Consider the following 13,905-nt stretch of genomic DNA (forward strand, 5'->3'; position numbering starts at 1 on the left):
AGGTTGAAATTTTAACAAAAAGTGATTTATCTCGCTACTGTTGAGGGACTGCTATTATTTTGAACATAACTGTATATATCATTCAGCATTAATGATGTCTTCCCAGATGTACAAGCTACCCATGTCATGTGCATTAGCGCACCCTCATACCATCACAGATGCTGGCTTTTGAACTGTGCACTGATGAGCCGAACAGTCCCTCTCCTCTTTAGCCTGGAGGACATGCTGTCCATGATTTCTAAAAAAAAAAAAAAAATTTCTACTTTTGATTCATCAGACCTTGTAACAATTTTCCACTTCATCCTGTTCCATCATAAAAGAACTCAGGCCCAGAGAAGGTGGCGGCGTTTCTGTATATTGTTTATATATGGTTTTAACTTGCATTTGTGGATGAAGTATAATGAACTGTTTTCACAGACGATGGTTTTTTTTGAAGTGTTCCTGAGCCCATACAGTGATCTCCACTACAGACACTTTTAATGCAGTGTCACCTGAGGGCCTGAAGATCACAGGCATCCTATCATTTTTCAACCTTGTCTCTTGCATACAAAGATTTATCCAGATTCTCTGAATCCTTTAATGATGTACCATAGATGATGTGATCCCCAAATTCTTTGCAAGTTTACATTGAGGATCATTATTCTTAAATTGTTGCACTGCTTGCCCACAGTCTTTCACAGAGCAGTGAACCCCTCCCAACCTTTACTTCTCAGAGACTCAGTCTCTATGGGATGCTCTTTTTATACCCAATCATGTTACTGACCTGTTGCCAATTAACCAAAGGAGTTATTTAAAAAAAAAAAAAAAAAAGAGCACTACACAACTTTTTTGAAATGTATTGCTGACATCAAATTCAAAATGAGCATATATTTTTCAAAAAACTAACATTTCTGTTCCGACATTTGATACATTGTACCGTTTTCAATGAAATATAGGGTTTCCATGATTTGCAAATGATCAAATTCTGTTTTTCAACACAGTGCCCCAACTTTTTCTGGAATTGGGATTGTATGAGTACAACTTTTGTTCTTGGTTAGAGCAGTGTACAGGACAAATACAAAAAGATTAAGCTGGAAAAAAAACCTATAGTATTTAGTTTACGATCCAATACATAACCACTGTGTGCCTTATGCTTTCCTGATCAAGAACTACATGAAAAAAAGATTACACAGAAGTCAAAATGGGTCATCTTAAGTAGGTCAAATAATTCAGGGATCATGAGTTTATTTAAAAAAGGGGGGGGGGCAGTAAATCAAGAAACTCGTGTTGATTTTCACTTTGTCTTGCAAAATGGTAAAATTATCAGATTTATTCACCTATAATTCAAATGCAATGCCAATATACATTACAGATTACACATAAATGAAGCAATTCTAATTGAGTCATCAAGAGATCTTAACCTTTGGAAGCCAGTCCAGTCCAAACACATTTGTAAGTAAGTTGCAGTTGTGGTGATTACCAAATTACACTTAACTGTGTAAAAACACTAATCTCTGTAGAACTGAGAAGCAGCTAGATTCAGTTAGTAAAACAGAGAGCATGATTATTCTTTGAGGATGTAAAAACAGGTCTAAATGGTTGTTTTGCTCCATGGGGAGAGTCACTCTTGTCCTATCGCTCAGGCCTCTGGAGACAGAAGACTTTGGCTTTGTGGTCTCCACCTGCTGTCACAGCCATGGAAGCATCTCTGGAAGACAGATGGAGGAACGCAAAATTACAGTGATTAGATGCTGGCAATGTGTGTAACTATATTTACCACCTTTAACATATACAGTGCTCTCTACAATTATTGGCACCCATTGAAAAGATTAGTCAAAAGGATTAGAAAAAAAATCCACAGATTATTGAAGTAGCTTCATCTCATGCTAAAAAAGAAAAAAAAAATCCAACCTTTAATTGAAAAATTTATTCAGAGAAAAAAAATTCATCAAGAAATAATTTGACAAAAAAACATGCCACTATTATTGGCATCCCTGGAAATAATGGTGAACACAATGTACGTGAAACATGTTTGCCATTTAAATTGTACATATTATTTGAGTTGACTGGACTCTGTAGGAACTCTCAAGCTGTAATCCATGACTTCCTACTGACATTCGGTTTAAATAAAGAAAATATAGTCACACTTCCATAGTGTGAAGCTACCTCAGATCATTATCTCATCTCATTCAAAATATGTCTGAGCAATAATACATGCACCTTACCACACTACTCTGTTAAACATACATTCATGTCAGCTACTTCACAAAGTTTTATAGTCTCCCAGAGTTATCAAATTTGATTGGATCACCGTCAGCCCCTACAGAACTTGATCAGGCAACTGAATGCTGACAGTCAAATGTATACTTCAAATAATATAGCTCCACTTAAAAGAAAAATGATGAGAGGAAAAAAAAAATCAGCACCCTGGGATAACGATTACACAAAAATTAGACGATTAGACAAAAATGTCACCAGTTCGATTTCCCTGGACCAGCAGGAATGGCTGAAGTGCCGCTGAGCAAGGAACCTAACCCACAACTGCTTCAGGTATGTTGTACGTGGCTCTGGATAAGTGTCTGCCAAATGCCATTTATATAATAGAATTAGAATGTTTTACTCCCCTTAGAGAAATCAAACCAATTTCATTAATTCCCACATCAAAATCTTCAACTTGCATATTAGATCATTTACCTACACAACTCTTCAAACAGATAATACCAGAAGCAATTGAATCTCTTCTAAAAATAATCTATTCTTCCCTTAGAATTGGTTATGTACCCAAATCCTTTAAACTAGCAGTTATCAAACCCCTGATTAAAAAAACCTAACCTTGACCCCTGTCAGCTGTCCAATTATCGGCCAATATTAAACCTCCCCTTCATCTCCAAGAGCCTAGGCAAAGCTGTAGCACAGCAGTTATGCTCATATCTACGTAGGAATAACATCCATGAAATGTATCAATCAGGATTTAGACCTCATCATCGCACCGAGACAGCACTGGTTAAGGTACTAAACGGCCTACTGTTGGCGTCTGATCGGGGCGGTGTCTCCCTGCTTGCATTACTTGACCTTAGTGCAGCATTTGACACTAATCATTCCATTCTCCTGGATAGACTAGAAAATGATGTGGAAGTTAAGCCCTCTCCTGGCTCAGGTCTTACGTGATATTTTTTCTTTTGGGCTTTTTCCACCTTTATTGGTTAGGACAGTGTAGAGACAGGAAATGAGCGGGAGAGAGAGACCTCCCGCTTATCTTTAACTAATGGTGATCGGTAGATCACCATTAGTTTGTTGATGTAAATGGCGAGTTTCTCTTTACATACCTAGGTAAAGTCTGGCGTTCCACAAGGTTCTGTCTTAGGCCCACTGCTTTTTTTTTCTTTATATGTATTACCTCTGGGTGATATTCATATTGGTATTAGCTTCCATTGCTATGCTAATGACACACAGTTGTATGTTTCTGCAAAGCCAGATGAGAGATACCAGCTTAATAAAATTGAGAAATGTGTTGAAGACATTAGACACATATCCTTATCGATAACATCACCCGGGTAGCTTTCTTTCATCTCAGAAATATTGCAAAGATAAGAAATTTAATGTCACTACATGATGCAGAAAAACTAGTTCATGCTTTTGTTACCTAAATTACTTTACTTAATCTAATTACTTCCTCTAGATTGGATTATCATAATGCCTTACTCTCTGGATATTCCAACAAGTGCATGAACAAGCTCCAGTTAGTTCAAAGTGCAGTAGCAAGAGTCCTCACTAGAACTAGAAAATATGAGCACATCCCTACCTTATTCACACACTGCATTGGCTCCCAATCAAATTTCGTATTGATTATAAAATACTATAATTGACCTTAAAAGCACTGAATGGTCTTGCACTACAGTACCTGAGTGAACTTGTGGTCCTTTATGACCCACCACACCTATTTTGATTAAAAGGTGCAGGATATCTGCTGGTACCTCATATAGCGAAGGCTACCATCAGGGGGCAGAACCTTTGCTTACAAAGCCCCACAGATAAATCCTGACTGACAAGTAGTGTTTGGGACTCGGACACAGTCTCAGTGTTCAAGTCTAGGCTGAAAACAATAACTTTTATTCGGTAAAGGAGTAGATCTGGGGGCAGCACGGTGGTGTAGTGGTTAGCACTGTCGCCTCACAGCAAGAAGGTCCGGGTTCGAGGCCCATGGCCGGCAAGGGCCTTTCCGTGTGGAGTTTGCATGTTCTCCCCGTGGGTTTCTTCCGGGGGCTCCGGTTTCCCCCACAGTCCAAAGACATGCAGGTTAGGTTAACTGGTGACTCTAAATTGACCAAACGTGTGAATGTGAGTGTGAATGGTTGTCTGTGTCTATGTGTCAGCCCTGCGATGACCTGGTGACTTGTCCAGGGTGCACCCCGCCTTTCGCCCGTAGTCAGCTGGGATAGGCTCCAGTTTGCCTGCAACCCTGTAGAACAGGATAAAGCGGCTAGAAATAATGAGATGAGGTGAATGAAAAGATCTGGAGGGTCCTCGGGTATAAAGTGTTCTAGTAAAAACTGGGATACATGGATGCTGTCATCCCCCCCACTCTCACTCATTCACTTGGGTTTGCTGACGGTGTAGTGGCTGGCTGCTTTATGTTCCAGGGCTCCCTCATGACTATGTTACCTCCCTTTTGCTCTCCCTTTTAGTTATGCTGTCACAGTTAGTCTTGCTGGAGTCCCTGCTTGCACTCACAATGTATCCTGTTCTTACTGTAGAATTATACCAGGTGGGTGGAGCACAGAAGCACGGCAGGCCAGAATTGAGTTCTCAATAACTCTTATTTTAGCTTTTCAGCTTTTATATTCACTCCTATCTACACACACACACACACACACACACACGTGTTCTGGTCGGGAGAGCTCCCTTCCTCTGCGCTCCCTCTCCCCTTATAGGGCACGGTCACTGGGGAAGACACACAAACACGGGTTAATTTCCGTCAGGTGCAGTGATTCTGCCACTTACCTTCCCTGACTCCGCCTTCCCTTCACAGACCGACGCTTGACCACGCCCCCGCTGCCACATACCCCCACCGCCCAACTCAGGCCGGGCAGCCATCCAGCCTGCAGCCGTCCGGCCTGCAGCCGACTCCCCCCCCCCCCCTTGACGGGAGAGAAAGTCCGCCATGACCATCTGCGCCTCTGGCCTGTGGACCACCTCGAACTTAAATGGCTGGAGCGCCAGATACCAACGGGTGATCCACGCGTTGGCAATCCTTCATGCAGTAGAGCGACTGCAAGGGCGCGTGGTCCGACCAGAGGGTGAAAGGGCGCCCCAGCAGGTAGTAGCGGAGGGCGAGGTCCGCCCACTTGATAGCAAGGCATTCCTTCTCTATGATGCTGTACTTGCCCTCACGCACCGACAGCTTGCGGCTGATGTACAGCACTGGATGGTCCTCCCCCTCCACCTCCTGGGACAGAACAGCCCCCAGCCCTCTGTCCGATGCGTCTGTCTGCAAAACAAAGGAGAGAGAAAAGTCAGGCATTGCTCCGTCCACTGGACCAGATCTGGTGCCCCCTTTTTAGTGAGATCAGTCAGCGGGCTGGTGACGTCCGAATAATTAGGTATAAACCTGCGATAGTAGCCAGCCAGCCCCAGGAACTGTCTCACCCCATTTTTGGTCTTGGGCAGGCCGCAATCGCTGCTGTCTTATTGATTTGGGGACGCACCTGCCCATTGCCCAAGTGGAAGCCCAGATACCGTACTTCCACCTGCCCAATCGCACACTTCTTCGGGTTGGCTGTGAGCCTGGCTCGGCTCAGCGACCTAAGGACGGCCCTCAGGTGTTCTAGGTGCTGCGGCCAGTCATTACTATAAATAATAATGTCATCCAGGTATGCAGCCGCATAGGTGGCGTGGGGGCGGAGGACCCTACCCATAAGCCGCTGGAACGTAGCGGGTGCCCCAAACAGCCCAAAAGGAAGTGTGACGAACTGGTGTAAGCCAAATGGTGTGGAAAAGGCCGTTTTCTCTCGGGATAGCGGAGTCAAGGGGATCTGCCAATATTCCTTTGTCAAATCCAGTGTCGAATAAAAGCGAGCCGTGCCGAGTCGATCGAGCAACTCGTCAATACGAGGCATTGGGTACGCGTCAAATTTAGACACCGCGTTGACTTTTCTAAAGTCCACACAGAACCGGACCGACCCATCAGCCTTGGGAACCAAGACCACCGGGCTGCTCCAGTCACTGTGGGACTCCTCAACGATGCCCATTTTGAGCATGGCCTCGAGTTCTTCCCGAACCACCTTTTTCTTGTGTTTGGGCAGTCTGTAAGGGCAGCTGCACACTACTACCCCCGGGGGCGTCTCAATGTGGTGTTCTATGAGGTGGGTGCGGCCGGGCAGGGTCAAGAACACATCAGAAAATTCTGTCTGCAACTGGGCTACCTCAGTGAGCTGGGTCGGGGAGAGGTGGTCTCCACAGGGGACCGGAGCGGTGGGCGATGTCAATTTTCCCTTTTGAACCTCCGGCCCCAGCTCCGCCTTCTCTGGAACCACAGACACCAACGCCACAGGGACCTCCTCATTCCAAAGTTTTAACAGATTGAGGTGGTAAATCTGTAATGCCCCACCCCTGTCCGTTCTCACGTCCCCGACTCGCTGTGTGACCTCAAAGGGTCCTTGCCACCTGGCGATTAATTTGGAGCTCGACGTGGGCAACAGCACGAGTACTTTATCTCCCGGTGTGAACTCCCTAAGGCGCGTGCCCGTTGTACAGACGGACTTGACGTTCTTGGGCCTGCCGCAAATTCTCCTGGGTTAAGTGCGTGAGGGTGTGGAGTTTGGCGCGCAGATCGATAACATACTAAATTTCATTTTTACTTGTTGAAGGTCCCTCCTCCCAATTTTCCCACAACACATCTAGAATGCCACGCGGCTTACGCCCATATAATAATTTGAACAGGGAGAACCCCGTGGAGGCTTGTGGGACCTCTCGCACTGCGAATAACAGGGGCTCGAGCCATTTATCCCAGTTGCGTGCATCTTCGCTTACAAATTTTTTAATTATGGTTTTGAGGATGTGGTTGAACCGTTCGATTAAGCCATCCGTTTGTGGGTGATAAATGCTGGTGCGGATAGGCTTAATTCCCAGTAACCTATACAGTTTGCGCAGTGTGTGTGACATAAACGAAGTGCCTTGATCAGTCAGAATCTCTTTGGGGATTCCGACTCGGGAGATGACGCGGAAGAGTGCTTCCGCAATACTATGTGCTGAGATATTGCGAAGAGGCACTGCTTCCGGATATCGCGTTGCATAGTCCACCAGAACTAAAATAAAGCGATACCCTTGTGTTAACCGATCTAATGGCCCGACGAGATCCGTCCCAATTCTTTTGAACGGGGTCTCGATTAATGGCAGAGGGCGCAAAGGCGCTTTTGGAATGGCCGTTGGATTTACTAACTGGCATTCGCGGCACGCCGTACACCACCTACGGACATCGCCGCGAATCCCTGGCCAATAGAACCGGGCCATTATTCGGGCTAGTGTCTTATACTACCCAAAGTGTCCGGCCATGGGATTAAAGTGAGCCACCTGGAATATAGATTCCCGGCGGCTCTTTGGGATTAAAAGCTGTGTTATCTGCTCCTTGGTCTGAGTGTCCTGCGTCACTCGGTATAATCTATCCTTAAAAATGGAGAAATAGGGGAAGGACGGGGTGGTGCGTTTGACCATCAATTACTCTCACTTGGTCAAACGCATGCCGCAGAGTCTCATCTCGCGACTGCTCTAACGGGAAATCCGCGAGGGATTCCCCGAGAGAGGGAGGAGGAGTATGCTGCTCCTCACTCTGATGCGGTGGTGACATGGACGGCTCTGTGACAGCTCTTCCCGCCAAAGCCACACCAGGACCTCCCCCCCGTTAAATTATTGCAGGCCCCACTCTTCACTAAATGTGTCATTAATTCCCCGAATCCCGGCCAATCAGTCCCCAAAATTATAGAGTGGGTGAGGCGAGGATTAACCGCTGCCTGTACTCTAAATTTCTCCCCTCGAAACAGAATGTGGACCAACACTAAAGGGTAGTTGTGAACATCCCTGTGCGCACACAACACCTTCACCAATTGTGCTCTCCCCAATGCCTCGTCTTGCACCAGGCTTTGGTGGATTGAGGTCTGATTACAGCCGGAGTCCACCAAAGCCTGATACGTATCCCCTTGGATACTCACCGGTATGCGATACGCTCCGGCCCAATCGAGGGCGGTCCCTGGCGCGTCGGGGATCCGGACCACCGCGCCCACCTCCATCGCCGAGCACTGATGCTGGAGGTGCCCTGGCTCCCCGCAGCGCCAGCAAACCGGCCCAGGCTCTCTCTCTGCACCGGTGTTCCGGAGATCACTCACCTGAAGGGGAGAAGACACAGACACGGAAGTAGGAAACGTTAGGACACCGCGGGTGCTGTGGGCTGGCTGGGGTGGAGCTGGCCCCCGCCTCCGCGGTGGGGGAATGGGGTGAGAACGAGGAACAGAAGGGGAGAGAGAAAGAGAGGGGAGAAGGAGAGACACGCTGTCCTGCTGTCGGAACGACTGCCATATGGTCCTCCGCCAGCTCGATGGCCTGATCCAGCGACGCCGGGCGATGGCACTGGACCCACTCCAAGGTTCCTTCCGGAAGTCGAGCGACGAATTGCTCCAGCGCCACCAGATCGATGATTCCCTCGGCGTCACGGTTGTCAGCCCTCAGCCACTGCCGGCAGGTGTCCCGGAGTTGCTGGCCGAATGCGAACAGCCGGCTGACCTCCTCCAGGCGCAGCACGCAGAAGCGCTGCCGCTGCTGCTCCGGGGTGCGGCCCACGTGCTGGAGGATGGCCCTGCGGAGGTCCGTGTAGACCAGCCGGCTGTCAGCGGGGAGCTGTAGCGCGGCCAGCTTCGCCTCGCCTGTTAGCAGGGGGAGGAGGCGCGCCGCACGCTGTTCCACCGGCCAACCCCACGCCTCGGCTGCCTGCTCGAAAAGAGCAAGGAAGGCTTCGGGGTCGTCCTGCAGACCCATCTTCGTTAGGGTGAGGTGGGGCGGGTCCGCGGCGGTGGTGATCGGGGCACCCGCCGACGCGAGCAGGTGCCGGAACGCCTGGCAATCTTCCTGTTGCGCCAGCACCAGGGCTTCAAAGCGCTGTTCTTGTTCCTTCCAGAGGGCGATCAGCGCCTGGTGCTGGCTCTGTTGGGCCGTGGCGAGGGCATGGACCAGGTCCTGAAAGGGGGAGGACTCCATGTGGCCGTTCCCTTCTGCACTATCCCGGGTTTCGGCACCACTGTAGAATTATATCAGGTGGGTGGAGCACAGAAGCACAGCAGGCCAGAACTAAGTTCTCAATAACTCTTATTTTAGCTTTTCAGCTTTTATATTCACTCCTATCCACACACACACACACACACACACACACACACACACACACACACACACACGTGTTCTGGTCAGGACAGCTCCTTTCCTCTGCGCTCCCTCTCCTCTTATAGGGCGTGGTCACTGGGGAAGACACAGAAACGCAGGTTAATTTCCATCAGGTGCAGTGATTCTGCCACTTACCTTCCCTGACTCCGCCCTCCCTTCACAGACCGACGCTTGACCACGCCCCCGCTGCCACAGTGACATTAGGAATACCCAACAACCTGTGTTGTCCCCTTCCGCCTCTCCCTCTCTTTTGAGTTCCATGTCGATCCTGAGCTGGATACATGTCAGGGTCCAGGGAACCAAACCGGAGACCCTTTGGCACCATGGCTGCCTCCATGATGCATGATTGTGTGAGCATGCAGAAGCGGTGGTAAAACAGCATGATCATTTCACACACTAGCTGTGTATCTTTTTAAAAGTGACATCTGCTGGATGGCACATCAGAGCAAAAACATACCAGTCCGTACTGTAAAATGTTTAGCAATTTTAAGCACAGAGACGTTAACGGCGACAGCTTATCAGAGAGTTTAAGTCTTATTAGACTTAATTTAAATTGATTCAATACATTTTTGACCCTTAATCTATGCAGAATATTCCACAATGGCAAAACAAAACTGTTCTTAGAATTTTTTCCAATTAAAAAAAGCTGAATTTGTTCCTGGCTAAGTATTCCATGTGGCTGTATTACACTTCTCCATAAAACCAGTAACCTTATCCACCCTTGAGCCCCAAACAATGGTGACAGCTGCCAGTCTGCTGTCTAGAAAGCTGACTTCATCTTGGCTTTAATGACCCTCCACTTTTTGGAGTGGAGTGAAAGTGGAGGCTAGCAATCATCCACTTTCTGTCACCGAGACCTGGATCACTCCAGAAAACTCTGCTCTGTCCTTTACCTATGCTTTGATTCAGACTCTACGAGTAATTGCCCAGGGGTGATGGAACAGGTTTACTTTTGTCTCAGACATTGTTTGATACCTCTTTCATCATCTCACCTCAACACTTCATCTTGTTACTGCTTCAGTTAATCACCACCACAACCTTCCTGGTCCCCTTGGATACTTCCTCTCTGACAAGCTCCAGTCCTCTTGCATTCTCTTTCTTTTGCACCCCCCCACCCGATATTCAACAGCTGTCCTCTGTCACACAAGCATGAATACGTTCTGGAACTGGTTTTCAGCCAGTCTTCCATAGCAGTAGACACTGTTATTCCACTGTGCTTTTCAGATCATCAGGTTGTATATTTGACCGTTTCCCTGCCCTTCCGGTTATCAACTGTTCATACACTCTTGTTGCAACCTGCACCCAATCTTTCATTCCTCCCTGGCTTCAAACATTTTAACAACCTTTCCACACTATAGCTGCTTTTACATAGGCACTTGCACTGGAACAAGTCCTTCCCGGAACAAGTTGCCCTGGCACAACTGCCAGTGTAAGCATGATTTGCTCTGGAACAATGCCACCGGTAGGCACAACTTGCTCTTGCTTACCATCTAAAACCCAATCTATGGCTTACACATGCGCAACAACGTTCATCTGGGTCATTTATCATCTGGAGAAAAGACCACTTTGCAGCAAATTCAAGTTTCAAGTTTATTTTTATAGCGCTTTTAACAACAGATTTAAAGAAAATTAAAGACTTTAAATATGAGCTAATTTTATCCCTAATCTATTCCCAATAAGCAAGCCTGTGGCAATGGTGGCAAGGAAAAACTCCCTCAGACGACATGAAGAAACCTCGAGAGGAACCAGACTCAAAAAGGAACTGATTCTCATTTGGATGATAACAGACAAAGTGATTATAAAGAACTTGCTTCTTCTATAACAGTGTCCTATATAGTCAAAGTATAACTGTGACACCAGGAAACTCATTAGAGTTTTAACAAAAAGGTCAGTTCTTTGAGTCATTTTTCTGCCTCTAAACGAAGGAGTCAAGCAATTCCCAAGCCAACAGCAGTGACAACTGAACTAAAGTTCTTGCCCTCATCCAGTTGTGGGGAGACACAGATACCCAGTGGGATTTGGAGAAACTGGGCCACAACGAGCCAATTTACCACCTAATCACCAAACATTTAAACAGAAATAAGCAGCAAGAGGACAAAAAAACAAGCTTCTGATCAATGATTTGTACACACGCACTTTTGTGTTTACCTGTCTAACGTTTGGTTTGCCACGGATGGAGTGTGAGTGTAAAGACAAAGAAAAGTGGGTCCACACACACACACACACACACACATATATACATACATACACACACACATACACACACATACTAGTGCATCTCAAAAAATTTGAATACCATGAAAAAGTTCCTTTTTTCATAATTTAATTCAAAAAGGTATACTTTCATATATTCTATATTCATTACATGTAAAGTGAAATATTTAAAGCCTTTTTTGTTTTAATTTTGATGATTATGGCTTATAGCTCATGAAAATCAGAAATCCAGCATCTCAAATTATTAGAATATTCCCCAAGATCAATCAAAAAAAGGATTTACAATACAGAAATGTCCAACTTCTGAAAATTATATTCATTTATACACTCAAAACTTGGTTGGGGCTCCTTTACCATGAATTACTGTATCAATGCGGTGTGGCATGGAGGTGATCAGTCTGTGGCACTGCTGAGGTGTTATAGAAGCCCAGGTTGCTTTGATAGTGGCCTTCACACTGCTGAGGTGTTATTGAAGCCCAGGTTGCTTTGATAGTGGCCTTCAGCGCATCTGTATTTTTGGGTCGGGTGTTTCTCATCTTCCTCTTGACAATACCCCATAGATTCTCTATGGGGTTCAGGTCAGGCAAGTTGGCTGGCCAATCAAACACAGTAATATCATGGTCAGCAAACCATTTGGTAGTAGTTTTGGCACTGTGGGTAGGTGCTAAGTTCTGCTGGAAAAGGAAATCAGCATCTCCAAAAAGCTCATCAGCAGATGGAAGCATGAAGTGCTCTAAAATCTCCTGGTAGATGGCTGTGTTGACTTTGGGCTTGATAAAATACAGTGGACCAACACCAGCAGATGACATGGCACCCCAAATCATCACAGACTGTGGAAACTTCACACTGGGCTTCAAACACCTTGGATTCTGTGCCTCTCCACTCTTCCTCCAGACTCTAGAACCATGATTTCCAAATTAAATGCAAAATGTACTTTCATCTGAAAAGAGGACTTTGGACCACTGAGCAACAGTCCATTTCTTTCTCTCCTTAGCCCAGATAAGACACTTCTGACATTGTCTCTGGCTCAGGAGTAGCTTGATATTAGAAATGCAAAAGTTGTATCCCCTTTCTTGAAGATGCCTGTTCGTGATGGGTCTTGATACACTGACACCAGCCTCAGTCCACTCCTTGTGAAGCTCTCCCAAGTTCTTGAATCAACTTTGCTTGACAATCCTCTCAAGACTGCGGCCATCCCTGTTGCTTGTGCACCTTTTCCAGCCACCCTTTTCAGCAATGACCTTTTGTGGCTTACCCTCCTTGTGGAGTAGTCTGGTTAACACCAGACCATATCACAAGTGAAATATGGTCTGGAATCCGCCTATTGAATTTCTCGTAGGGGAGGTGTGGTTTACAATTGTCAATGGCCGTTTATTGGATGTTGCGAATGTCTATCATTTGGTGTATACGTAGCCCATGGCCAATCATGGCAGTTGTACCCGGTGACGTAGTTAGAGCGACGAAGAAGACGAAGAGGCGAAGAAGAGAAGGAAAGAGAAAGAGAAGGCAAAACAAAAATAGGAAAACAATGGCACCGAATGATTACTGCCGTTTGTGCAAGACAAAGCTTGATCGAAAGTTTGGTTCGTATCGCTCGCCGCCATGTTAAATGTGATCCGTAAACAGTCCCAAATAAACTACAAGCTTCCGTTTGTCGAGTAGTACGTGTCACCGTCTTTCCACCCCTCCCCACTCTCTGATTGGCTCCCTAACTCAGGCGAGCCTTTAGACCATAGTTTCCATGCTGTCTTTTCAGATTGGAACGATTGTGCAAAGCAGCATGGGATTTCCCAGGCTACTTGTGGAGGGCATCAGTGATCATCTTCTGGACAACAGTCAAGTCAGCAGTCTTCCCCATGATTGTGGTTGTGTGTACTGAACTAGACCGAGAGATACACTGTGTTCATACCGTTTTACTCAAACTCGAAATAAAATATTCTAATATTTTGAGATGGGTTTTTTTTATGTTTTTGTACTGTATGCCATATTGATTAAAAGAGAAAAATGCTTGAAACATTTTAGTTTGTGTAATGAGTCTATAATATATAACATTTTCACTTTCTTAAATAACTGATGGAAAATATTGAACTTATATATATATATATATATATATATATATATATATATATATATATAAATAAAAAGTTGGGACAAAGTACAAATTGTAAATAAAAACGGAATGCAATGATGTGGAAGTTTCAAAATTCCATATTTTATTCAGAACATATCAAATGTTTAAACTGAGAAAATGTATCATTTAAAGAGAAAAATTAGGTGATTTTAAATTTC

The 13,905-nt window shown here is 45.8% G+C and overlaps 1 protein-coding gene across 3 annotated transcripts in view; it reads right to left on the reverse strand.

Annotated features, from left to right (window-relative positions):
* Positions 1–1,185: 1,185 nt before the first annotated feature.
* aamp (angio-associated, migratory cell protein) overlaps positions 1,186–13,905 on the reverse strand; it is a 160,982-nt gene continuing 148,262 nt past the window's right edge. For all 3 annotated transcript variants that reach the window (XM_060919062.1, XM_060919061.1, XM_060919060.1), the window contains one exon: positions 1,186–1,687. In XM_060919062.1, coding sequence (XP_060775045.1) covers positions 1,619–1,687 — 69 coding nt within the window. In that variant the 3' untranslated portion in view covers positions 1,186–1,618. The remainder of the gene's footprint in view (positions 1,688–13,905) is intronic.

The sequence above is a fragment of the Neoarius graeffei genome, chromosome 4 (assembly GCF_027579695.1).
Source record: "Neoarius graeffei isolate fNeoGra1 chromosome 4, fNeoGra1.pri, whole genome shotgun sequence".
Classification (NCBI taxonomy): domain Eukaryota; kingdom Metazoa; phylum Chordata; class Actinopteri; order Siluriformes; family Ariidae; genus Neoarius; species Neoarius graeffei.